Source organism: Globicephala melas, chromosome 2, assembly GCF_963455315.2.
Source record: "Globicephala melas chromosome 2, mGloMel1.2, whole genome shotgun sequence".
Taxonomy (NCBI): Eukaryota; Metazoa; Chordata; class Mammalia; order Artiodactyla; family Delphinidae; genus Globicephala; species Globicephala melas.
The window spans coordinates 33060794-33087953 of NC_083315.2; the positions used below are offsets into that span (position 1 = coordinate 33060794).

Consider the following 27160-nt stretch of genomic DNA (forward strand, 5'->3'; position numbering starts at 1 on the left):
TACTCTCTCACAGTTCTGGAGGTCAGAAGTCCAGAATCGAGATGTCAGCAGGGTCGAGTCCTCCTGTAGGCTCTGGGGGAGACTCTTTCAGCTTCTGATGGTGGCCAGCAATCCCTGACGTTCCTTGACTTGTAGACACATCATTCCCATCTCTGCCTTCTCATCACATGGCGTGTGTGTCTCTGTGTCCAGTTCCCTCTTCTCACAAGGATGCCAGATGTACTGAATTAGGAGCCACCCTGATAGAGTATGACCTCATCTTAACTTGGTTATAGCTGCAAAGACCCTATTTCCAAATATTGTCACAGTCACAAGTTCTGAGTAGATGTGCATTCTGCGGACCTACCATTCAACCCAGTACAGGAGGTGCAGGGGAGTCGGAGATTCAAGACATGTTCAGGCAGCAAAACCAACAGGGGGAGATGATCCACTGACCCTAGTTCTGTCTCTGCCCAAATTATGTTTTAAAAGCTGATGATCTAGGGCCTTTGGTGACCTTTTGTTGCTGCCTGGATTGTCACTGACAAGTTTCTTCCACCAGAAGTGAGTTGGACTGGGGAGAGCTGGAGGTACCCCCTCAAGGGCCCCGACGTGTCATGTTGAATCAAGTCCCAAAGCTCATCCTTTCCCGTCATGCGTTTGCACCCCAGTGGATCGCTTTGGACCCATCAGCCTGCTTTCATGATCAACTTGGCTACAATGCAGAATGTGCTCAGTGTACAGTGCTGGGAAGCAAAGAGACTCAGTGTTGTTGCTTGTGTATAACTGTGGGTCACCCTGCAGCGTGAGTCGACAGTGTCACAACCCCAGGACTGGGTCTTGCAGCCCAGTGGGTGGGGTGGAGTTTGCGTGCCCCTCCCCCAACTATGCATGGCGCTCCTTCAGATCTGAGCCTCAGCAGAGGTAGGGCTGTGCTCTCCCAGTTCCTCTCCTTCCTGCTCCCCCCCCCCCGCCACCCGCTTCACTTCCTTCTGGCTGGACCTGCTGACGCTCGCCCCCATCCATCTGAAGGAGGGGGAAGCCTGCCCGAAGGCAGGATACAGAGCAGCCTCTCAGAGCTGGTGGGGCCTGGCATTCAGTCACCCCTCCTGACTGGGATGGGCAGTCTCATTCCTGCCTCTCACGCTCCCTCCAGCTCCTAGCCTGGGCTTCCGTCTCTCTCTGCCTGCCCTCGTTCTGACCTGATTCACTGCGTGATATCTGAGTCCCGCCCACCGCCCCCTGTCTTGGGCCAGACCTGCCACTTTGCACTGTCTTCACGGACAGAGCAGAGCCAGCCACAGTCCAGAGCCAGGGCCAAGGCCGTGTGGTGCTGAGAGCGCTGGAAGGTCGCCACGGCTGAGTGCGGGCTCAGACAGGGAGAGAGCAGGGGTCCAGGTCAGGGCCTGAAGCTAGAGAGGGAGCTGGGCGATGCTAGGATGGCCAAGGGCAGGGAACAAGCAGGGCACATCCGAGAGGGGAGGTGGAGTTTGTCCTCCAGCTTGGGCCGTGTTCTGCTGTGACACAGACCTGGCCTGCTCAGGCCTGTCTCTGCCGGTCTTCAAGGTACAGAATCAGTTTCCAGATGTAGGACTTAGACCGTCGGTGCAGCCACAGTGCCTGCGTTTCCTGAGGCTTCCTTTGGAGTCAGACCCTGCAGCTAGGGTAGGGCACCCATCCCCTCACCAGACCCAGACTCTTTTCTCTTCCTGTCCTTGCCTCCCCTTGTCTCAGGACCTGTCCTGCGTTGTCCGGAGTAACAGCTTGTTGGGAAAGGGTCCAAAACTTAAGTGTGCCCAGCTTTACAAGTCTGCAAGAAGCCTGCCTAGGAATGGCACTGAATGATTGGGTTTTCCATTCATCATGGAGCACACCTCTGCAAGAGAAGTTACGGAGAGGCGCACAGACTCCTGCACAGAGGGGCTTCCAGGAAGGCAGGGAGACATCCAGGGATGCAGGTGAAACAGCCACCGCTGGGAGTGTTGTGCTCATTGTATTTATGTACAGCCAAGTGGATTCTCCCCTTTGGTGTTAGAGAACCAGCCGCTTCCCCTTCAAGTGAGAGCCTCCCTGGGTGAATCGAGGGAGCCCTCGGCCTCTGCCCAGGCTGTGCCATTGCTCAGTTGGGCAGCCAGGTTTGAGAAGAGAGGGGAGCAGGGCCGCCATATCCGGGGAGAGAAGTAGTCTTTTCCCAACTAGCAAGAGCAGTGAGTCTGTCCTGAGAAAGGGGAGCCTGAGGTTACAGTTCTTAAATAGGTCAGCATACACATTTTCCATCCCATTATAAAGGCATGTGAATTAGACTTGAGAACTTTAAATCTTGCTTCAAATTCACGCCCAGATTTAACCATATCAAAGAACCACTGGTGCGTTTCTCTGAAACGCTAAAATCACCCCCTAAAGATCTGTTCTCTACATGCTCATGTCTGTATCCTGGCTTCTTGAACTGAGGAACATGCAAGAGGCGCTTGAAACGCAGCTGCTTTGTAAATAAGTTTTTTAAATTCCCAGCCCCTGACACAGTGGTTCTCAAGCTTGATGCACATCAGAATTTTATTGGATGTTTTAAAAATTCTAATGTCAGGGCTTCACCACGTTTCTCTGATTTTAATTATGTTGTGGTCAAGCCCAGGCATCTGTATGTGTAAGAGCAGCCCTGGTGATTCCAGTGTGAACTAGAGGTTGAGAATTGCTGTATCCTGGTGTATCCCCGCCAAATAAAACCCAATCCAATCAAATAATACAGCCTCATCTGTTCTACACTAGGAGAGAGATTTCAGCAAGATCAAAATAACAAAGAAACAAAAGGTTAAAAATGCAATCGTGTAGCAACACGATTGAAAAACGAGCAGCTTCAGCGTTTTAGAACCTGTTTGCAAGAGTCTTGATTTCTTAATGAGGTATCTTTTGTCCTAAGTTTGATGCTCAAGAAATAAAGACCTTTTTTCTCCTTCCACGTATGAGAGGAAACTATAACGAAAATAATCTATAAGTAGCGTTGTTTTTAGGCAGATGAAATTATTTGGAGTTAGTTTAGGACGTTTGAAAAGACACATGGAGTCATTGCTTCCTGCTGGTATGACTTCGGTTTCAGTAATATTCTCACGTGATGGTCACATTGTGTAATGCTTTGGTTAAAAATAACTTGATTGCAAAAACTCCAGCGTGATCAAGAAAATTAAAATAGTTTCCTTTGGTTTCACTAAAAAAAGAGACATATTTCCTCTGAAAGGTTATGACTCACACCAAATGGTTAAATAAAAATGCACACATAGCACTGACCTTTCCTGTTTATTGCTTTCTCAATAGAAGCTAATTGAGGAAAACATCTACATTCGGTTTTCCCTTTGTTTTTGTTTTTTTAACATCTTTATTGGAGTATAATTGCTTTACATTGTTGTGTTAGTTGCTGCTCTATAACAAAGTGAATCAGCTATGCGTATACATATATCCCCACATCCCCTCCCTCTTGCATCTCCCTCCCACCCTCCCTATCCCACCCCTCTAGGTGGTCACAAAGCACCGAGCTGATATCCCTGTGCTATGCGGCTGCTTCCCACTAGCTATCTATTTTACATTTGGTGGTGTATATATGTCCATGCCACTCTCTCACTTCGTCCCGGCTTACCCTTCCCCCTCCCTGTGTCCTCAAGTCCATTTTCTACGTCTGCATCTTTATTCTTGTCCTGCCCCTAAGTTCTTCAGAACCTTTTTTTTTTTTTTTTAGATTCCATACATATGTGTTAGCATATGGTATTTGTTTTTCTCTTTCTGACTTACTCACTCTGTATGACAGACTCTAGGTCCATCCACCTCACTACAAATAACTCAATTTCGTTTCTTTTTATGGCTGAGTAATATTCCATTGTATATATGTGCCACACCTTCTTTATCCATTCGTCTGTCGATGGACCCTTAGGTTGCTTCCATGTCCTGGCTCTTCTTTTCTTATCCACCAGTTTTCTCAGGCTGTGATCTGACGGGTGGGTTTCAGTTCTCCCCTCTCTGGTGATGATGTAAGTTACTCTCCAATGAGTGACAGACAGTGTCACTCTTTAACCTTGAGTTGAAGGCTCATATTCTGGGGATCTAGAGTCACTAGAGCTGTGCATCGTGTGGACCTCAGAGGTCACACGGGCTGACTCTTCTCTGGATCACACAGCTCCTTCCAGAGCACGCCTCTGGAGTGGGCGCCTGGCACCTTCTGGAATGTCCGCAGAGGCAGAGCTGACGGCCTCGGCAGACAGCCCTGTCTGCTTTGGGATAATATCCCTGTGCTCAGTCAGTTTGGTCACCCCAGCCCCTGTTCTAACCAGCACAGCTGACTTGTCTGATAGGACTGGGAGTCTGCACACACGCACACAACACACACACGTGGGGTGGCGAGTGAAGGACATGGACTTGGGAGACAGAGTCTGCCATGAGTCTGGGTCCTGGTTTCACTCTCGCCCGGCGAGGCAACCTTGAACAGAGGCCGGGTTCTCCCTGGGCCTTGGTTTCCTCCTCAGGGTTGGCGTACGGCTGGTGCCTAAGACGGTGCCTGGCCTGTGCTGCGTGCTCAAAGCTCGTGGGCATCCACTCCCTGCAGCCGGCAGCCTCGGTCTCAGGTGGAGTCCCCAGACACCACGCCTGGTTGGGGGTTCGTGCACACACCTCCTAAAAGAGCCCCCGAAGAGGAATGGTGAGGGAGAGGCAGTGTGGGTCAGAGGCAGCGCCACGCCAGGTTGGGTTCAGGAGAGGTCAGCTTCAGCCTGATGCCACAGGGAGCTCGCGCCAGAGTTTGTCCCACCTGGAGGAAAGGAAGAGGGCCGTCCTTGGTCACAGACCTCGAGGGGTGCGTGTAACTCCCTGGCACCTTTAGGCCAGGCGGCTTCCAAGTGGCTCCAAGGACACGCCTCTGAGAAGATGCACGTGTGAGCCGTTAGCTGAAGCAGCTCCAGCAGCTGGAAGAGGGATCTGCTGGTCAGATTGTACAAGAGATCCAGGGAACTTGGCTGGGACAATAGCAGTGGCCACGACATCCCTCAAAGTAAAGAAGCCCGAGGCGGGAGATGAGGATCCTCAGGCTTGCCCACAAAAGCAGCTGAGGTTTGTCCTGGACAGCCTGACGAAGCAAGTCTTTGGATTCGCCACTGTCCCAGCTCTCTAGCACTGGCAACAGCCAGGCCCAAGGCAGAAGCCAGCTCCCAGGGCTTGACCACTAAGTCTTCGTGGATGAAGGGGAAACCTCTTCCTGGGAGGCAACTTGCATGTCTTTATTTAATCCAACAGATATTTATTTAGCACACATCACTGTGTTAGAAACTGAAAATACAGCTGTGGGTGAAACAAACATGGTCACCATCTATGATGGAGCTTTTGGTATGGCTGGGGGAAAATAGCAAACATGGTCAGACGAATATAGAATTTAAATGGTGATGTGTTCTAAGGGGAAAAAACAGGAGTCTAAACACAGTAAGCGGGGACCCCGACTCCCATGTTAGCAGTCGTGGGGAGAGTGGCACAAGGAAAGTCCTCTCTGAGGAAATGATTGTTAAGTTGGGACCTGAAGGACATGAATAGGGATTAGCAATCTGTAGGGCCTGGAGTGTCAAGAACTTCCCCAGCCATGGGCCAACACGTGAAAAGGCCCTGTGGCAGGGAAGGTACTGTCGAGTCTGGGGAGGTGAATAAGGCCATGGAGTGTGACGAGGGAAAGGCCAGGCCAGTGGCAGCCACAGAGGACCATTACGCGTTAGAATTTACTCAAAGTGCAAGAAGCAGTCCCCGAGCACGTTATCATGCTCCGATTTTCATTTTTATGCGTTTTCTGGTGCAGGGAAAGAAATGGTTTTATTTGGAATCCAAGAATGAAAGGAACTAATATATACATATTACCTGAGGTGCTCTGTGAAGTCACTTCACAAATATTTCTCGTGTAATGCTCACGACAAGCCGTTTTTTGTTTCTGTTTTTTTACATGTGGATATCCAGTTGTTCTAGCACCTTGTTGAAAAGACTCTCCCTTCTCCACTTAATTGCCTTTGCATCTTTGTCAAAAATCACTTATCGCTGTGTGTGTCGGTCTATTTCCGGACTCTCTATGCTGGTCTGTTGATCTCTTTGTCTGTTCATACACCAGCTCCACAGTGTCTTGATCACTGCAGCTTTCATGAAATCAGGTAGTGTTCATCTTCCAACTTCTTCTCTAGAGTAATTTTGGTTCTTCTAGGTCCTTTGCAGTCCCGTATGAATTTTAGAATCAGCTTGTCTGATCCTACAAAAAAAGTGTGATGAGATTTTGATTGAGGTTGCATCCAATCTATTGATCAATTTGGGAAGAACTGACATCTTAACAATATTGAATCTTCTGACTCGTGAGTACTGTATACCTCTCCGTTTATTTAGTTTCTCTTTCATTTCTGTCAGCATTATTTTGTTATTATCATGGTACAGATCTTGCACATCTGTCAGATTTATGTCTAAGTATTTTGCATTTTTATGCTTTTGTAAATGGTATTTTTTTCATTTAAAGTTCTAATAGATGGAATATAGAAGTAGAATTGATTCTTTTTCTTGCCTGATTGCATTGTCTAGAACTTATATGTAAAATATAATGTAGAAAAGAAGTAGTGAGAGTGGATATCTTTGTTCTTTTTATGATGATACAAAGTATTTAGTCTTTCAACATTAAGTATTATCTTAGCTTCAGTTTTTCATAGACTTGAGTTATCTTCTACACAAAGTTTGCAGGGTGTTTTTATTACAAATTGATGTTGGATTTTGTCAAATACTTCTGTGGCATCCATCATGATAAGAGTATGGTTTTTCCTTTTTAGTTTGTGCATGCAATGAATTACATTGTTTGATTTTCAGAAGTAAAGCCAATCTTGCATTCCTGGGGTAAACTCTACTTGGATGTGATGTATTATACTTTTTACATATTGTTGGATTTGACTTGCTAACATTTTGTTTAAAAATTTTTATGTCCATGTTCATGAGGGATATTGGTCTGCAGGTTTTTTGTGTTTTGGGTTTTTTTTTTCTGGTAGTATCTTTGCTCTACTGTCTTGTCACTTGCATTGACCCCTATGAGAAACCTGCTGTCATCTTTATCTTTGTTCTGCTTTTCTTCTCTGGCTGGTTTTAAGGTATTTCTCTTTGTCATTGGTACTGAACAATTTGATTATGATTTAGCTTAGTACAGTTTTCTTATGTTTATTATGCTTGGGGTTCATTTAGCTTCTTTGGTCTTCAGGTTTATAGTTTTCATCAAATTTATTTAAAATAGCAGCTATTCATTCTTCATATTTTTTTTCTATCTCCATCTTTCTTTCCTGTTTCAGGGACTCCAGTTACCTGTATATTAGACTGGCTGAAGTTGTTCCACAGTTCATCGATGCTCTTTTTATTTTATTATCTTTGTTTCTTTTTCTTCTTAAAAATCCTTTTATCTGTGTATTTCACCTTAAATAGTTTTTTTCTATGTCTCCAAGTTCACCACTCTTTCTTCTGTGATACCTGATTTGCTATTAATTCCATCCTGTGAATTTTTTATCTTAGACATTGTAGTTTTTGTATCCAGAATTTCAGTTTTTTCAGTGTTCAAGTTTTTACTGTCCTTTCTGATATTTCAGTTGGTGCTTTCCCTGTCCTCAGATAATCTCCTCACATGCATGTGAGGTCAAGGGGGACCCTCTACAGATCTCTGGGGTTCTCTTTGTGGACCTCTCTCCCTCCTTGTACTCTGTCCTGTGGATTCTAGCTGCTTGGTCTTCCTGGTCTGTCAGCTTGATTTCCTCAACTCAGGGAGTCCGCTGGGCTCAGCCTGGGTGCCCTGTGCCTACGGTGCAGCCTGGAGTTCTCCAGGTAGTGTGGTGGGGGACTGTAGGGCTCAACCTGTGTGTTTCCTGTCTCTCACAGATCACTGTCCTTCGCTGCCTCATGTCCAGTGTTTTGAGCACTACTCTTCTGTGTTCAACTGTTCAGTAGTTTTGTCAGTTGTTTTGACTGTTTCGGAAGGGAAGGCAAATCTGGCCTCTGTTACTCTGTGTTGGCTGGAAGCAGAAGTCCTTATATTTCTTTGAAAGTCTCTCCTCTGTCAGCTCTGTTTTGCAGTTCCCGTGATGGATCTCCTGACTGTTCCCTCAGAATGTTAGAGGTTTGTTTATCACACTCACCTCCTTTTTCTTTCTCCGTGATGTCTGGGGCAGTTTCTCTTTGGAGCTTTCTAATTCAGCAAATTGAGCTTTCCGCAGTATCACTTTGTACTGCCTCCATTTGAGTTTTCAATCCTGAAATCATGTTTTTCATCTAAAACTAATCTTTCCTGGTCTCAGGTTGTTCTCTTTTTATTTATGAAAGATCTCCTCAAATATCGCTGAGATTTGGTGTTTCGAAATATTGTTTTCTTTCTTGGAATGTGTTTCATGGAGTGGAGTGGTATTATTCCAACTTTTCAAATCACTTCCTTCCTTTTTAGGTACTGAATCTTTTCATCTACTAAGCTACCCTTCCCCCTCCCTCACCTTTTTATTCATCCTATGTTCTTGTAATTTTTTAAGACTTGAGATGATTTAAGTCATTGTATATTTCTTTGAAACTTAATTTGTCTAGCTTGGGGGTCTGGTTGGCTGGCAGGGGCTATGAGGTTGTGCAGGCAGGGGCCGCTGTGTGCTCTGGTTGTGGCAGCCTCAAGTTGGCAAGGGCATCACCCACTGCTCTCACTAGAATGCTGCCCCTTGGAAGCGGCCTTTCCTCCTCTTCGTGGAGCAGGTTGGCTGCTGTAAGTCAAGGTGATGTGAGAGCTCTGCCCCTGGCCTCTCTGGGTCCAGACTCTGGACCACTTCTCTGCTTTCTGACCCCCTAGTCTCTTTCCTGCTTTTAGGGGACCCTTTCCCTTCCTTCCCAGGCAGCCTATTCTTTTGTATTTGTTGAGCCATATTCATTCTCATCCCATCCTTAGATGTGCTGTTTCTTGCAGAAATCCCTCCATGTTTCTGATCCATGTTTCAAGACCCCTTCCACTGTTTTTCTGCATGGGTACACATCGTCCCTGCTGCTTTTGTATTTCTTTGAGCATTTCATTAGCCATTTGCAGGGGAGGCGAAGCACGACCTGAAGTTGCCTTCTTGAGCTACATGTCAACCTGGGCTCTTTCCATGCACCAGGCAGCCTCGCTGCAGCAGAGGACAGAGAGTAGGGTTAATCATCCGCCCTCAGGCTTGCATTTCTGGCATTTTTGTAGCATGATACCCCAAGAGGAATGTATTTCTTTAAATCACACTCCAGCACATTCTAAACAGGATGAAGAATTTGTACTTTGTCTACAGATTACATAGCAGAAGAGGTGCCGGCCGGCCACAGGGGGGACTGCGGGGTGACGATTTTATAATGAATAGCAGAGCCCCGGGCTACAGCACGCGGCACTCCAGTTAGTCCACGTCATGTTTGGAATGTGAGCGTTGGAGAAAGCTGTTAGGCTCTGGGGCTTTTCAGCGAGGTATGAGAGCTGTTGTTTAGGTGGATGAGATGGTGTGGCCTGTCACGCCTGCTGGTGCTGTCTGCCCCGTCCTTGGTACGGATTTGCCCCAAATGTTCTGGTCTTGGGCTTGTCCCTGCACACAAGGCAATTATCCCTTTGATGCTCTGTGCTGATTTCACCACCCTCCTTTTGCAGAGCTGCTGCCTACTCCTTGCCCAGTTAGCGACTCCTTACCACCTTCCCCAGATGGTGGAGTGGGGAGATGGAAAGATTGACACAAAAACCAGACTGCTTGGCTGGGAGGCTCCTTCTGAGTGTCCGCGGGGCCTCTTAGTCACCGTGCTCAGTCCTCTTTGCCAGCCCTAGCCAAGGGTCCCTGTGAGCCCTTTTGCGTATTTCGTTATTTCACAGCCACAGATGAGAGTCCTGACCCAAACCCCAGCCACTAGCTCCCTTGGTCCAGAAAAGCAAAAGGGCTCAGAGGAGGGATGTTTCCCCTCAAACCTATCCCTACCCCCGAAAACAGTTCACTCTGTGGGTCAGCCAGGAGCCTGGTTCTGCTCAGTGATCATGATTGCTCTTGCCAACGGTCACTTCTTCCCAGTATTGATTTAGAAAAAAAGCACAACCTAAAAGTTGACAGTTACGTTTTATTCGGAGACCTTACTGAGGACTATAGCCTGGGAATCAGTCTCTCAGGTTGCTCTGAGGAACCATTCCAAGGAGGTAAGGGAAGAGCCGGGATATACAGTAACTGCCCTACCTACGAGCCTTCAAGTTGCGAGCTTTCAAAGATGCGAACGTGCGTTCGCATGTCCAATCACGTAAGTTAGTTCATGTGTCTGGCATACCTTGTCACGTGTGTGCCTCCTCTACAAGTGGTTGTGCTTTTGTGTACTTTACAGAACTGTACAGAGTACAATATCTTTATTTCAAGCTCAGGTTGTCCAGAAGCAAGCCTCAAAGCCCGTTGGTGTAGCTGGTACTAGTGTACTTTTCAAGGTACTGTACTGTAAGATTAAAAGTCTTTATTTCTTGTGTTTGTTTGTTTTTTATGTACTATTTGTGTGAAAAGCATTATAAACCTATTCCAGTACAGTACTGTAGAGCCAATTGTGTTAGTTGGGTACCTAGGCTGACTGTTGGACTTACAAACAAGTTGGACTTAACGAGTGCGCTCTCGGAACGGAACTCGTTCGTATGTAGGGGACATACCGTACAGGAGTTTTTGCTAAAAACGAAAACAAACAAATAAAACCAGATAGTTGAACATGAAGAAAATTACTGTTAATCACAAAAAAACAGACATCTCAAGGATGTTAGTCCTTTCTGTGTATGGGAAGATGCAATGAGTCTGGGCTCATTGAAATCATTCCTTTGATTTCATCTTAACCGTCTGGGGCCAGTATCCTGTTTTTCTCCATCCTGAATCCCCTCAGGGCGCACCATAAGGCGGCTGCAGTGGCTGATGGCTTGGTGGCAGGCAACAATATTTTGTCCATGCCAGCAAGCTTTTTTTGCTGCGGACTGAACACTGTCCCTGGATACTTGGGACAGTGAATCCCAAGCCTGGCGTCTCTCTTTCCCTGAGTGTCAGAGGTAGGCAACGTTGGATAGTAATGCTAGCCTTACAGGTTTTTTGCTTCTGAAATTGAAATTATTGTTATTCTTATATAAATCATACGAATTTCCCCAGACAGTTCTGGGACAGTTAGAAGTTTTGCTTTTACAATACGATGTGGCCTGTGCAAAGCACATTCAACGTTGGTTGCCAAAGACATCAGGGGACGGGTGGGTCTGTCGGAAGCACATTTCCTAAACATCTGGAATCTCTGGCTCTCCTGCCTCTGTGTGAAGGACAGTGGAACAGCCCTGAAGGCTGGACTCTTCTGTTTGCTTCTGTTCACGGCGTTCTGGTCTTCTGGGCCTTGGGGCTGGGCCTCAGCCTCTCTCCCGCTGAGCTCCATCTGGACAGGACTGGACCCCATTTGCAGACCCCTCCCTCCACTGTCCTGCACCCTGCTCAGATCCCTTGGCTTGGGACACCCCTCCCCTCTAGCTCTGCCTCTCTGGACCTCCAGGGCTCCTTCTAATGCCGTCTCTTCCAGGAAGCTTCCCTTGATACCCCTTTGTGCTCTCTGACGTGAAGCACTCTCTTTCTGCTCTGTGCTGCCTTTGCACTTGGTCTAGACTTCTCCTCCAGCCCTCAGTTGAGTTGGTTGAATAGCGGGCAGAGAACGGTGCCTTGTCTCCCCCTAACTGTGAGCCTGCTGGAGCGTGCACTTTGAAGTGTCTATGGAATAGAGCCAGTTCATAGATTCTTGCTCCCTGCGAGCCTTTCAATGTTCATGAGCTTCCATGTGCCCTCTTTCGACAATATTATTTTGACAAAAAACTGCTGCTCTGTGTGGGTAATTTCCATCTCAGGGCAATTGGGCTGCCTTTTGTAGTCCCTTCTTGTCCAAATTCACCACGTGCCAACCACCCTCCTCTCCTGCCAGCCTGAGTCATGAGCACCGGATGTGATATGGAAGAACCCTACCCAGCATACGGTCCAGGTGGGGAGAGTTTAACACAATGTGTAACTCGAGCTGGGTAAGGAAGTGTCCCTCGGTTGCTGCCATTAGACCGTGTGTCTTTTCTTACGAAACCCCTTCCAGAGCCAAGTGCCGGTGTCCCGGTGTATAAATAGTTGTGAACCGGCTAGTGTGACACACAGCCTGCCATTCATTGGATGTCACCCAGCTTTCCCTGCCTGGATAACCGGACAGAACCAGGGGCCCAGGTTACTAGGGGAGGGCCCTTGTTTACTGCCTCTGTGTTGTTGAGGAGATCTCAGGAGCTCGGCTTCCAGTAGCTGCTCAGGTTTCCTACTGCCAAAGGGAGATGCAGTGAGGCTTGAGGTGGGTGGAGGTGCTCTGAGACAGAAGCCCTAGTCCTAAAACTTCAGGGATCCTTTAGAAAATAGGGGGAAAAAAGACTCATGGGACATGCATTGGAGCACATGAAGATTGTAATTCAGCCACCATACAGTCATGACAGCTTAACCTCCGTGGTAGGTGGTGGCGATTCAGGACAGAGCTATTGGACACCAAACGTGTGGGAGACACCTGGCCTGGGGGACACGAAGAGATCCAAGTCATCTGACCAAGTACAGTAAGTCCCCTACACACAAACGAGTTCCATTCCAAGAGTGCTTTCGTAAGTCCAATTTGTTCATAAGTCCAACAGAGTTATCCTAGGTCCCCAACTAACACTATCGGCTCTCTAGTACTGCACTGGAATAGGTTTATAATAGTTTTCACACAAATAACACATAAAAGACAAACACAAAAAATAAAGAAAACATTTTGACTCTTACAGTGCAGTACCTTGAAAAGTACAGTAGCACAGTACAACAGCTGGCATCCAGGGGCTGGCATCGAGTGAACAGGCAAGAAGAGTTACTGACTGGAGGAGGGAGAGGAGGTGGCAGATGCTAGAGCTGAAGGATCGTCAGCAACAGGAGACGGAGGGCACGATGCAGTTTCACTCACGCCTGATGTTGATGGAACGCACGTTCGCATCTTTGAAAGTTCACAACTTGAAGGTTCATACGTAAGGGACTTAGTAGCTATGATGTTAGGGAAAATGGTGGGCAGTATATTCAAAGGTTCCCCAAGCTTGCCCCCTGCCCCCGATTATTCACTCAAACATGAATCTAGGTTCTTCTGGGAAGGGATTTTACTGATGTGATTAAAGTCCCAAGTCAGGCGACCTTAAAAAATGAAGATTATCCAGGTAGGTCTGACCCAATCAGGTAGGCTATTTAAAAGCAAATTATGGGGGGCTTCCCTGGTGGCGCAGTGGTTGAGAGTCCGCCTGCCGATGCAGGGGACACGGATTTGTGCCCCGGTCCGGGAGGATCCCACATGCTGCGGAGCGGCTGGGCCCGTGAGCCATGGCCGCTGAGCCTGTGCGTCTGGAGCCTGTGCTCCGCAACGGGAGAGGCCACAACAGTGAGGGGCCCGCGTACCGCAAAAAAAAAAAAAAAAAAAAAAAAAAGCAAATCATTTTATCTGGCTGGTGACAGAAGGGAAAGTTGGAGAGATCCGAAGCACAAGAAGGATACCGTTGCTGGCTTTGAAGGTGGAGGGGGCCGTGAGCAGTGATCTGTGAAGGTCTCCCTGAGAGTGACTCCCCCCACAAAAAAATGCCAGAATGGAAATGGGCACTTCAGTCCAACAGCTGCAAGGAACTGAACCTGCCAAGACCTTGAATGAGTTTGGAGGTGGCGTCTTCCCAAGAGCCTCGAGACAAGAGCCCAGCCCAGCCAACACCTTCAGTTTGGCCTTGTGGGACCCTGAGCAGAAAACCCAGTCAAGTCCACCCAAACTTGGACCTAAAGAACGTGAGCTAACAAATAGGTGTTGTTTTAAGCCTCTGGGTGTGGGGTAATTTGCTACAGGGCAATAGAAAGGAACACAGGTAATAGGGGGCAGAGCATTCCCTGGGCTGTCGGGGGTTCCCAGAGGAATAGGAGAGGACCCCTGCCCTGAGAAGCTCACATCCTGCCATCACCAGTAAATGGCTGCATGTGGATTTGAAATAGTAGAGCAGCGTTGCAGACGAGATAATTATGAATGTATTCTTGATGAGGAAAAGGTGAAAAAGAAAGGCCTTCTTTCTAGAGCAAGAATGTTAGAGGGAAGGGGAAGGAGAAGCGCTTTCTGATACATTTTATCTCGAGACTTCACTTTCATGTTCATCCCCAAGCATTTGCAACAAGTCAAAACCTTGACTGTGACTCAGGCAGTGCTCCTGGGGTCGCATTAATCCCGTGCAGCTCAGACCAGAGCAGCATGAGTTCAGCCAGCTGCTCCGCTCGGGCCCCCAGAGGGTTTCTTTAGAATGGCGCTTTCCCACTCCGCCCGAGCATTAACTCCCCCTTCCCAAAGCTGAGTGAGCTTTTGCTTTTTGTGAACATGTCCCGCTGAACCAGGGACTGCATTGCTAGCACACCCTGTTCTTCTGAGAGGCTCTTGGAGAACTGTCCCCTACCTCTAAAGACAAAATGGAGACCTGTCCAGGAGCAGAGGGGCCCGAGCGAGGGACAGGAGGGCTAGGTGACCTCGAATCTAGCAGTTTCTCAGTCTTCCTAGGGTGAGATCCATCTCTCACTCTGATTCCCTCTGAGATCACCTGTAAAGAGGGACCATATGTATATAGTCTATCATCCGAACCTGGACACTTTGGGAGTGAAAAGAGGCCCTCCTAATAACTATGCTGGGACATGGGGCAAAAGCCAGGACGGGCAGGTGTGGTCATTCTAACCATGCCCGCCCTGAGGGGTGCTGCTCCTTCCATAACTCCATCCAAATATAGACATAAATCCATTCCAGTGATGTCCGAGGAATGGCTGAGACAGGCTAGCATAATCTACAGGTCTCTATTAAATCAGAGGGAAAAACTGAAAAGCAGGAAACACACACACAGTTAAGAATTACAAGGAAAAAGTCCTTGCATTTTCCTAGTCTAGGTTTCTGATCCTTACGCAGCTACGGGCTGGCAACGATCCCCTGCAGATGGCTGACCTCTTGCCCCCCTGCCTGCCCATCTGCTTCCGTTTGGTGGCTGCTATCTTAGCATCTGCTGAGGGATATGGCCTCCCAGGTCCCCTGAGCAATCGCTGCTGTGACGAGCACAGACTCCAGTTCAGATCGTGACTCCCCACTCCCCAGTGATGAGACCCATCTTGGCTGAATTATTCAGTATCTCTGGGCTTCAGTTTCCCCATGGGAGCAATACAGCCTACCCAGGGGCTAGCAAGGAGGGGGTGGTGTTGTGCGTTTCTGCCCAGGGTGCCAGGAATAAAGGGCTGCATTGTTTATAGAGAATTAAAAAACAATACCAAAGCCTACTAAAAGGTCATCTGCTTTTTATTATCACATGTACCAGCAGTTCTCGGCAATATCGGTGATAAAATACTTCTCCCCTCTGAGGCTGCTGACTCCCGATGCCCTTTCTCCTTCTCCCCACTCTACCTCGGTAACACCACACTGACCTAATTCCCGGGGTTGTGATGGAGATCAAACAAATAATGCATAGAAAGTGTTTAATAATAGTTTATGATAATCACTGGTCCTTCCTAAAATCCTCTAAAAGTGAATCCTTTGCCTTTCCTTTTCTGTCAGAGGCCAGAGATTGTTGTATTGGTCTGGGCTATTTGGCTGCAAGTAACAGAAATTAAAATTGAACTACTTTAGGCATTAACGAGGGAACCTATTGGCATCAATGATTTGAACACTGCGAAGGAACTCTTTCACTGGTTTATGTCTTCACTGCTTTCTTAGAGTCAGCTTCATTGTCTTAGATCCAATTCTCCATGAAGCTGGAATCATGGCTGCTGAAAAAGCTGTGCTCAGATTCCTAAAGAAAAAGGGAAGAGGTAGAAATGGTCACATTTTGCCTATGGAGGATTCTGATTGGCCTGGCTGGACCATGTCCTAGTCTTGGGGCCAGTCACTATGGACAGAGGAGGAGTGAGGTCCAGTGATTGGCCCAGCTTGTGTCAGGTTGCCCAGCCCTCACCCATTCACTGTGGGCACAGGGTGGATGAGGTGCTATGATTGGCCTAGCTTGTGTCAGTTACCCAACACTCAGCCAATCACTATGTCCCAGGAGATGGGCTCTTATAAGATGGCAGCTTCTCGTTTGACTTCCGTAATAAAGGAATAGCACAAGGTAACCAACAAGGTCCTACTGTGTAGCACAGGGAACTCTACCCAATATTCTGTGATAACCTACATGAGAAAAGAATCTAAAAAAGAATGAGTATATGTATATGTATAGCTGAATCACTTTGCTCTACACCTGAAACTAACACAACAACGTTGTAAATCAACTATACTTCAATAAAATTAAAATATTTTTTTTAAAAAAGGAATAACACAAGAACATTGTGGTGGGGGAGGTTCTGGGTGGATAGAGGAGCAGTTGTCCTTAGCAACTCTACTGCCCATTCAGAGACCCCCGCTTCTGGTTTGAGAAGAAAATAGCTTGGCTACAACTTCAGAATTGGTATATTTGTACCCTCAGTTGTGTCCAAACACCTGCCAGAGATAATGAAAAATAGGAAAATTACCCACCCTCGGTAGCAGAAGGCCCATTCTCTCCCAGGCTCAGTAGCTGTAGCTCATGCTCTGGAGTTTGTTCTGGAACAGGCCCTGTGCACTCTGCTTAGGTTCCTCTGCTGTGGGGTATCTGTTCCTGTGTGCACAGCTGCTGGAATGGCTGGGCTCAGCCTTTTGAGAATGAGAACACACTGTCACTGGAACAGCAACCAAAGTCTCCTCTAGCCCCTGGGCTCCCGTTTCAGGGGCCACACATTTTTGGAAGGACATCAAATATTGTCCATCATGGAGCCGTCGCTTTGCTTTTGTTGCTAATCATTTTCTCTTGTTTTCCTCCTTTTCAAACCAAGATAAGATGTTTCCAGTTTTCTTAAGGATTCTTTTGATGAAATAATTCTAATTTATATTTGTATTTCTGTTATAGCCTGGGGAGCTGTTTTATGAGCACAAAGCCTTCTTTTGTGATCTTATCCAAGACAAACTTCTGATTCTTCTTTTATCAAAAAGTTACTACTGACCAAAATACTACTTAAAAATCAGCTTACTGAAAACAATTATAGAAGGGCCCTCTGCCCGTAGAAAAAGGTGCTCTGTTGTTGGACTCTTTATAATCATCCTTCTTCTAAAATAGGAGTCAGCAAAATGTTTTTTGTAAAGGGCCAGGTAATGAATATTTTTGGCTTTGTGAGCCATATTGTCTCTTTCACAACTACTCATTTCTACTGTCCTAGCATGGAGGTGGCCATGGGCAGTGCATAAGTGAATGGCCATGGCTGTGTTCCAATAAATATTTAAAAACCAGAGAGTGAGCCAGCTTTGGGTCATAGGTCAGAGTTTGCCAACTCCTCTTCTGAAGCATCTTATGCTTTTTCACTCTCTTTTTAAAAGTATAGTTAAAATCCAGGATGTGTCATGATTCTTCTTTCCATTTCATGGAGCAGAAACACTGAATATTGTTCAATGTGTTAACTGCAGGGTTCAGTAGGACCTGGCATTAAGAACCTTAAGAAAATGTTTTCATTTGATGCAGTAATTCCATTTTCAGGAATCTGTCCTAAGCTGATATGGCTAGTTTTTTCTCTGTAGTTATTTACCACAGTATTATTTGCCACGTAAAAAACCTGGGAACAACTTAAGGTCCCGTGGTAAACTGTCTACTCAAAATAATATCACAGAGACTTTCAAATGATATGTGTGATTAAATCCTTTATGAGTCTATGTTGTAATATAAAGTGGAAAAATATATACCATGAAACCTCACTTAATTAAAAGAAAAGAGCAGGCATGCATAGAAAAAGATTGACAGGAAATACACCAAAGTATTAATAGTTTTTTCTCTAGAGAGGAAGATTATCTGAGTTTTTTTACTGTGTGTGTGTGTGTGTGTGTGTGCGCGCGCGTGTGCGTGTGTGTGTGTGTGTTTGATTTTTCTAAAAAGACCACTTTAGTTCTAGAATTTTAAAGAAGTATTTTAAGGAGAGAAGTAGTTCTTCAACCTTTTAGCCTGATACAGTGTAGTATGCATTATTCTAGAATCTTCCTTAGAGAAGCCAAGGGGCAGGGGCTGGGTTGACTCTAGGAGAGCCTCTCAGACCTGTGCTCTGTAGTCCAGGACGGTCATCTTAGGGCTCACGGAGTGGCTGCCTGGGGTCTGCCAGTCATTTATACGGTAATTCTCGAAGCAGATTATTGAGCTCTTATGTGTAAGTCTTCGAATCCCCACAGAACCTTCAAAGTAGGCAGGTCTGACCCTGCTTTTCAGTTAAAGGGACTGAGACAGAGAGAAAGGAAGTGACCTGCTCCTCTCCCACAACTGCACCTGCAGGATCTGTGTCTCCCATCCTTCCCAGCCTTTCTCTTTGAAACAGCCTACTTCAGGTTTGGGATGTGTTATTCACTCACTGATGGTTCTGCTTTGTACATCAAATTCAGAAAAAATATCTGCTTCCACAGCTGCTGCTTGCGTTGGAAGATTTCTGGGGCTTCTTCGGAAAAGTGGGCCATTGTGTAACGTGAGACCTGCCTGCTCTGGTGACCGGCTGGGTGCGAGTGCTCAGAGAGAAGCTCGTGGCTTCTGTACTGAAAGCAGGAAGAGCTGATGGGTTGGGAGGCTTCGGCACTGGACTGTCTGAATTCAAAGAACTGGTGAAGTGGGCGGGCCAGAGTGAAAGGACCAGCGGGTGTGAAATTTGTGATCCAGAAGGGGATGTTCGAATGTAAACTCTCCCAGGGAGCAGTTGTAGATGCCTGTGGGTTCCAGCATACGGTGCTGGGCGTGGAGTCTGCCATGGAGTGGGGCGAACATATCAGAATTGAGGAGGACAGATACTGAGGCAGGGATGTTAGGGGAGTCCTCCACATGGAGGCTGAACCCATCCATGGTGACAGCAGGTCTTGGGGTGAAGAGAAGGACTATGAGTGACGTGCTAACATCTAAAAATGAAAGAGGAGCAGTGACCCGGAGGTTTGAAGACGACAGAGGACGGGGGGAGAGGGGTAGTTAGGGAGTTTGGGATTGCCGTGTACACACTGCTATATTTAAAATGGGTAACCCGTAAGAGCCTACTGTGTAGCACAGGGAACTCTGCTCAATATTATGTAACAACCTAAATGGGAAAAGAATTTGAAAAAGAATAGATACATGTATATGTATAACTGAATCACTTTGCTGTACACCTGAAACTAACACAACATTGTTAATCAACGATACTCCAATAGAAAATAAAACGTTTTTAAAAACTACTGTAAAAAAAAAAAAAAAGAGGGCTTGCAGGTGAACGAGGCTGACATGGTGAGTCTGGAAGGAGCCTGGGGTCATATGAGAGGAGTGCTGGTTTGGAAGGGCTCTGGGGGCTCAGGAAGATGGCAGACCTACCTCTGACCCCGTAGCATATGGGATGTGAGAGAACAAGTCTCTTTTCCAGAAGAAATGCTGCCAGGGGAGCAAGCAGGTCAGGCTGGACTGTTAAGTCGGGGGGGGGGGGCGGGGGAAAGGCCCTCAGCTTCTGAAAGGAGCTGAGGATATAGGAGTTTGTTTATTTCAGAGTGCGTGTTCCAGAGGGCACCTAGAGGAGATGAGGGAGGAGGGGAACGGGGGGCTTGGATCGTCGTGGTTGAAGAGGACAGAGAGTAGAGAGAGGTGACCAGGGTGGCCGGGAGTTTAGGCACCGGCCAAAGGAAAGCAGGATGGGAATCACGGTGACACCGGCCAGTGACAGGATTACAAAGGAGCGAGTCCTCCTGACCCAGTGGATGAGGTTGGGCGTCAGGGGAGTTTCTGGAAGGGGTCAGCTTTGGCCTGGTTGATTGTGTTTCTAGGGACCCACTGGGAACCAGTCCTAGAAGTCCAGACCCATGGTTCTAAGCAGACCAAGGTTTCTGTGGGTCAGGAAAGGTTAAGAGCGGTAGAAATAGCAGCTGTGTCTCCATGCTTACTTCTCTCCTGGGGACCCCCGTTGTATGTAAGCTCGGCACCCAGTTGCCATGGGATGGAGCGTGATTCTCAGTCCATTACACTGGGACTCACTGCCCAGAGCCGGGGGTCGGCCCCCTCCCTTCATACATCTCCCCTGCTATTAAATTTGTCACCAATCCAATTTCCATAAGCCTTTCAGGAACACACCTACTGCATAAAGTAGGCATGCTTTCCATTCCCAAGGAGCCTGGAATGGGGGTTCGTTGTGCCTGAGGAAATTGGAGAAGCACACGGAGAAATAAACGCTGAAGCTCTTGCCCCTCAGGGTCAGGACAGCAGACCATGGAAATGTGTTTTTTCATTTCCTCATGTTCCAGGGCTCATGTGCTTCGCAGCTGTGATTTATTTTCACAGCACACTCTGGAATTTGACAGACTTTCATGCTGGCCTGCTTCACAGCTGAAACCATTTGCCATTTGGTAGATGATGAAGCAAGTGACAATTTCCACTAAAACAGCCCTAAAAACAAGACGTCTGTGAGTGAGACAGACAGGTGTCAAACGCTGGCGGGCCTCCTCCGTGCGGGATGGTGCCAGAGCTCCCAGCAGACAGAGAGCCGGGCGACGGGCTTGAACCGTGGGGTGCGCCTCCTGCTTAAAGATGCGTGGCTCTGTGGCGGGCATGACGGTGACTACCGGTGTTCGGAGGGCTGCTCACCCCGCACCCTACAGAGCCCTGGTCCACGTGGGGAGCTGGGGAGCGAAGGCTGCAGTGTCCCAGCTGCTGCTGCAGGTGCTGGGGAAGGAGAGTCGACGCCCCTTCCGAAACCCTGCGTGCCGCCCCTGCTTCCTCCCCTCTGCTCGAAGCAGTGGGAGTCACTTGGGTGGGGGGTGGGGGGGCTTCTTCAAGGACCTTTCAATTTCAAGTGATAGAAACCCATTCAACTCCTTACTGCAAAGGTGTGGCTCTCTGACCACTTTCTCACTCTGACTTTATTTTGTTCCTAGCACGTATGTCCTCCCGACGCACTCTCTCTCCTCCTGTCTCCTCCCTTCCCTCCTGTTCTTTGGTTTTTGCTGTCTATTCACGCGCTGGAATAGAATGGCTTTGCCTGGTTAGCTTTTTGTGCTTATATTGGTGCTTACCTATTGTAGGTGTTTAATAAATATGTATTAAATGATGGCAAATGACACCTTGGGTAGATTGTGACAATAAATAGGAGTTAGTCAGGCAAAGGGAAGGGAGGCCCCAAGGCAGCTGCAGGGAAGGCCCAGAGCTGAGAGGTGAGAGCAGCCCCTGGGGACCCATGATGAGTCATTGTATGCCAGGGAGGGAGCTGAGCGGTGGTGAGTGACTGGTCAGCAGGAGGGGGTGACAGGTAGAGTGAGGTGAGCAGAGACCAGATCTTGGGGGACCTTTTAATGCCATGCGGCGTGTGGCATGCGGGATCTTAGTACCCGATCAGAGATTGAACCCACGCCCCCCGCAGTGGAAGCGCAGAGTCTTAACCGCTGGACTGCCAGGAAAGTCCCTTTGGGGGACCTTTGATACTGGGCTGCAGGACTTGGATTTTATTGGGAATCCATCGTGGGGAGCATGAAGGGTTTTCAAGGAGGAGTGTGACAGGATCATTTGTTTGAAGTCTGCTGGGAAACTCACCCTTATTGCTCTCCTTCTGTGTGCAGGTCACTTGTGTATGTGTTGTATCACAATGATCCTGAAAGTAAGATCCTACTCCTCCATTTTGCAGGAGTAAAACTGTGGACTAGAGAAGCTAAGTGCTGGGGGTCACACAAGGCATAGAACCATTGTCATTTTTGTGTTTTAAGTAAAGACTTCTGGTAGCTGTGCAGAAGCCTGATTGAAGGGGGCAAGGCTGCTGCAGCACTCCATCCAGGGGAACAGCGATGGCAGATCTAAGTAGTAGCAATGCAGATGGACGTGCATAGACCAAGGTGTACAGGAGGGAGAGTTGACAGAACGTTAGTAATTGACCAGATGTTGGAGTGAGTTTTTCATACTCACTATTTAATAAGCAGTTATAGAGCACTTTCTATGAGCCATGCTCACTTTATAGCATTAACCCATTTAATCCTCACAGCAACCACCCGAGCAAAGTGCTATTATTATCCTCGTTTTACAGACGAAGAAGCTGAAGCACAGAGATGTTAGGTAACTTGCCCAGGGTCACACAGTAAGTGAAGGAGGCAGGATTTAAAGCTAGGTCCACGCTCTTAGCTATTAGGTTTCTAGATGGAGCACCTGAGTAGTGGTAGTGCCAACGACCAAGGCAGGGAACTACGGAAAAGGCAGCTCTGGCTGCTTTGGACAGGTGGACGGATTTGGTTTTGGACCTGTGGAGTTTAAGGTGTCTGAGATGCCCAAGAGACAGTTGGACACAGAGGAGCTTCCCAGAGGTCTGGCTGGAGATGACATCTTGGTGTCATCGGCATGTAGGGCGTAGGGGAGCCAGAACATTACTAGAGGGTCCTGGGGAGAGTGAGAGAGAAAAGGACCAACCCTCCCACACCCCAGGAGTGCCAGGCTGGGCTGAGGAGAAAGAGCCGCCACAAGGGCTGAGAACCAGCAAAGGAGAAGCAGGAGAAAGTGGTGTCCCGGGGTAAGAATGTTCCAAGGAGGAGGGACTGGTCAAGGTCAGGGATGAAAGCAAGAGCGACTGAATAGTGTGTATTGAATGTGGCAACAAACAGGGACCCTGTGGTCTAGGCTGGAGCAGCCTTGTGAGCTGTAGAGAAGGCAGAGTGCAGGGAGGAGCCAAGCCATCAGGAGGAGCGGGGCGGGAGACGGTGCACGTGGACAGGATGCTCTGACTGCGGGGGTTAGGGGGAGGATGGGAACTTCAGAAGTTGGGGGACAGGATGGGAACTTACAAGAAGGATTTTTTATTTGTTCCCACCCCACCCTGAGACAGCGAAGATGAAAGATACTTGATGATGTTTGAATACTGGAAGGAGCAGATGGTAGGGAGGGGAGACGTTAGAAATAACTGGGTTGGAGGGCTCTGGCTGATGGAACAAAGCCCATTGTGGGTGGGGCGGCCGCACTGAGATTCAGCATTTCTTCCTCTGAGATGAGAGCACAGCGGGTGATGGGTGCAGATGCGTGTGTGTTTTAACGTAGGGACAGGGAAACAAGGAGGTAACAATCCATTTATACTAGCATGTTACTTAATGCCAATTGTGTTGAAAAGTCCTCTTATGGATGGGTAAAAACAACTCAGTTCAACTAGCAAGCGTATACAGTCGAGCCTCCGTATCCATGCAGATTAGTTCCAGCACCCGCCACAGATACCAAAGTCCACGGATGCTCAGGTCTCTTATATAAAGCAGTGTAGTATTTGCATGTGGATCTTAGTTCCCCGACCAGGGATCGAACCCACATCTCCTGCATTGGAAGCGTGGGGTCCTAACCACTGGACTGCCAGGGAAGTCCCCTTTCTATATACTTTAAATCATCTCTAGATTACTTGTAACACCTATATGTAATAACAATATAAATGCTATGTAAATAGTTAATTCAAGTTTCGCTTTTTGGAAATTTCTGGAATTTTTTCCCCCAATATTTCCCATCCATGGTTGGTTGAATCTGGGAATGCAGAACCCATGAAATACGGAGGGCTGATTGTACACTGAATCAGACACCATAAGTGGTGCTAGGACACAACATTTTAAACTTGATTCCTTTCTTCAAGATACAGAGCTCAAGGTCAAGGAAAATGGACATGTCATTAAATCATTACGATACAATGTGGAAAGTGTTATAAATGTCTGTTTCTTCCACCAGACATGGTGGTAGACATGATCTTGCACATATGTGCATCCCCTGAGCCTCACAAGATGCCTGTCTCATGAAAAGCATTTGATAAATACTGAAGGAAGGAATGAAGGAGGAAGGGAGGGAGAGAGGGAGGAAGGGAGAGGAAGGAAGAAAAGGACATGAAGCTCTGCCTGAAGAACTTAGAAAAGATTTCCCCGAGGTTGTGACATGTGAACTGGTGCTGAAGGATGAGTAACAGTTCACCGGGATGACAGTTCATGTGGAACAGAGAGAGAATTTCTGGCAGAAAGGACCATATCTGCAAATGTGTGAGGGCACAAGGCACTTATAGATATGCCTGCCTGGTGAGCGCTTTGATGGGGCCACGGTCCAGAGCTGCTCTCTGTACTGCAGGGAAGCCTCTAACCACATATGGTTACTAAGCACCCGAAACGGGGCCCGTCGGAATTGAGATATGCTCTACATGTAAAATACACACCAATTTCTAAGACTTAGTATGAGAAAATGTGGACTATCCCATTAGTAATGTTTGCAGGGATTACATGTTGAAAGGATAATGTTTTGGATATATTATTAAAAGTAATTTTACCTGCTTCTTTTAACTTTTTAAAAATGCTCCTGCTAGAACATTTAAAATTACATAGATGGCTCTTAGTATGTTTCTCTTGGACAGGGTACCAGGAAGTGTAGGGGAAATGAGGTTGAGTGGCAGGCAGGGCTCAAATCATGGACTCTGTAAGGACCTCCTGTAAGCAATGCAGTTTTTAAAAAATTTTTATTTTATATTGGAGTTTAGTTGATTTACAATGTTGTGTTAGTTTCAGGTGTGCAGCGAAGTGATTCAGTTATACATATACATACATATATATATATATATATATATATATATATATTCTTTTTCAGATTCTTTTCCCGTATAGGTTATTACAAGAGTATTGAGTAGAGTCCCCTGTGCTATACACACTCCTATATATAAAATAGATAATCAACAGGGACCTACCATATAGCAATGCAGTTTTAAGCCAGGACGGGCACAGTCAGATGCGTGTTGTCTAGACAGCTGTCAGCTGTGTGAAAGGTGGACTGAGGAGAGAGGATGCTGGGGTTTGGAAGTGAGTGAGTCTCCCTCGAGGAATGATGAGCCAGACGAGATGGACCGACTGAGTGTGCGGGAGGCGAGGGAGAGGAAGGTAAGATGACATCTAGAATTCTGGCTTTGATTGCCGTTGGATGGAGAAGCTTTTGCGCGTATCTGGGGAGAAGTGGGTGATGCTGCCTTCGAGGTATACAGTCAGCTGCTGGTGGTTTAGATCTTGGTGCTGGGGTTGTAGACGTAGGGTCATTAGGATAGAGGTGATCATGAAAACCTCGGAGCGGATAAAATCGCATAGGGGTTGCATAGAACAAGAAGAGAAGATGGCTGAGGTTGGAGCCCCTGGGGGATGAAGGGGCAGACACGAGGAGAGTGGAGAGTGCTTGTCAGAAGCCAAGGAGAGGGGGGATTTTTGAGAATCATTGTGCCGTTGAGTAAAGTTCTGCCAAGCAGTCAGATGAGTCAAAGAGAGAACGCGTTTTGGATTTAGCAATAAGAAAGTTGTTGGTGACCTTGGTGAATGCCGCTTCCATGAAGCAGTGGGGGAGAAAGCCGAATTGGAGGGACTGGTGGTGATGGACTTGAACAATGCAGAGGCAGCAAGTGTGGACCACTCTTTGAAGAAAACAAGGCATTTGATTTGTGTGGATTTCATTGCTTAAAGAATGTTGGGAATTCCAAGAAACAAACGGCTTGCGATTTGTGTTGCCCCCTGTGTTTTCATTTGCAGAGCTCTCCCTGCACCTGCACCCCCCACCCCAATCAAAGGCAGAGACTTATGCAAATGTCCTTTTCTCTCTCTCTCTCAGGCCGGATCTTGGACCTGAAGACTGGGACGGTCAAGAAGGAAGGGCAGCAGTCATCCATGAGGATGTGCATGGGCTCCCGGAGGTCCTTCATCTGCAGGATGAGGTCTGTTTGGGGGAACAGTGGGCTGGGCTCTGATGGGGTTGCTCCCTTCTCACCTCCGCTGAGAGTCCTGATGGGCTGTAAGATCACACCTTCGCTCTGGTGATGTCATCTGACTGCAGCATGTAAGCCTCCTCCTTCTTGGTCTGTCTCACCTGTAAATGGAGAAGATGAGTCGACAGTTGGACATATAGTTCAGGAATTCACGGGAGAGTTTGGGGCTGAAGACATAGAGTCAGGGATTGACGACAGTGAGGTGTATCTAAAGCCCCGAGACCGCATGAGATCACCTGGGAAATGAGTGTTGCTAGAGAAGAGCTCTGAGCTCAGGCCACCCCTGCACCAGGGAGGCGAGGAAGAACCGGCAGAGACTGAGAAGGAGCGGCTGGGCAGATGGCAGGGAACAAGAGAGGGAGAAGGAAGTTTCCAGGAGGAAGGCGTGGTCCACTGCCAGATGCTGCTGCTGATTCCCAGATACGAGGACTGAGGATCCATCACTGGACCCCAGAGGGAGAAGCAGCGGCAGCTGGAACTGCAGGCAGGTGAGCGAGGCGAGCGTCCTCCTCTCCTCCAGGAAAGAAGTCGGTCCCCGCTGGCCCGGGCACGTGCTCTCCCAGGCTCTTCTTGAGCACTTTTCCCGACAAGGCCACCCAAGTCCACACCAATCCTGATGCAGCTCCAGCGCCTCCTGCCCTCTCCAACCTCCTCCCTGCCCCTGCCAAGCTTCCCGATGCTCCGATCTCAGGGCCGGGCACAGTGGAGCCACTCACTACCGTCACCTTCCTCCAGTGGTTTGCTTCTGGGACGGGGACTTACCACTTGAGCATCTGTTGGGAACTATGAAGTTACAGACAATCGATGTTTAAAATAAGTCTATATTTTCACTAATTCAAAGTCACCTTTTGAAGCAACTCTACTTCTTTTTTTTTTTTTTTTTTGCGGTACGCGGGCCTCTCACTGTTGTGGCTTCGCCCATTGCGGAGCACAGGCTCCGGACGCGCAGGCTCAGCGGCCATGGCTCACGGGCCCAGCCGCTCCGCGGCATGTGGGACCCTCCCGGACCGGGGCACGAACCCGTGTCCCCTGCATCGGCAGGCGGACTCTCAACCACTGCGCCACGAGGGAAGCCCAAAAGCAACTCTACTTCTTAAACAAAAACTGTTAATCTACGGGCTAGGCCATCTCAGATCACAGGTTGCCTGTGTTGAGGGGAGACCTGCCTCTCTAACCTCTAGCTGAGTCCTGAGAACCGGCAGAGGACTTGAGTATGGCTGTCCTTTCCTCCCCGTCGGCTCCTCTCCAGGCTGAGCATTTGGAATGCTTCCAGAAGACACGGATGGAATCCCCTTCACCGCCTGCCTCAGGTCATAAGGCGGTGTTGGAGTGACAAT

General features: G+C 47.8%; 1 protein-coding gene across 8 annotated transcripts in view; it reads left to right on the forward strand.

Moving 5' to 3' along the window:
* ARNT2 (aryl hydrocarbon receptor nuclear translocator 2) overlaps positions 1-27160 on the forward strand; it is a 203148-nt gene that overhangs the window by 80768 nt on the left and 95220 nt on the right. For all 8 annotated transcript variants that reach the window (XM_060293758.1, XM_060293759.1, XM_060293757.1 and 5 more), the window contains exon 6: positions 25670-25772. In XM_060293758.1, the coding sequence (XP_060149741.1) occupies positions 25670-25772 (103 nt within the window). The remainder of the gene's footprint in view (positions 1-25669; positions 25773-27160) is intronic.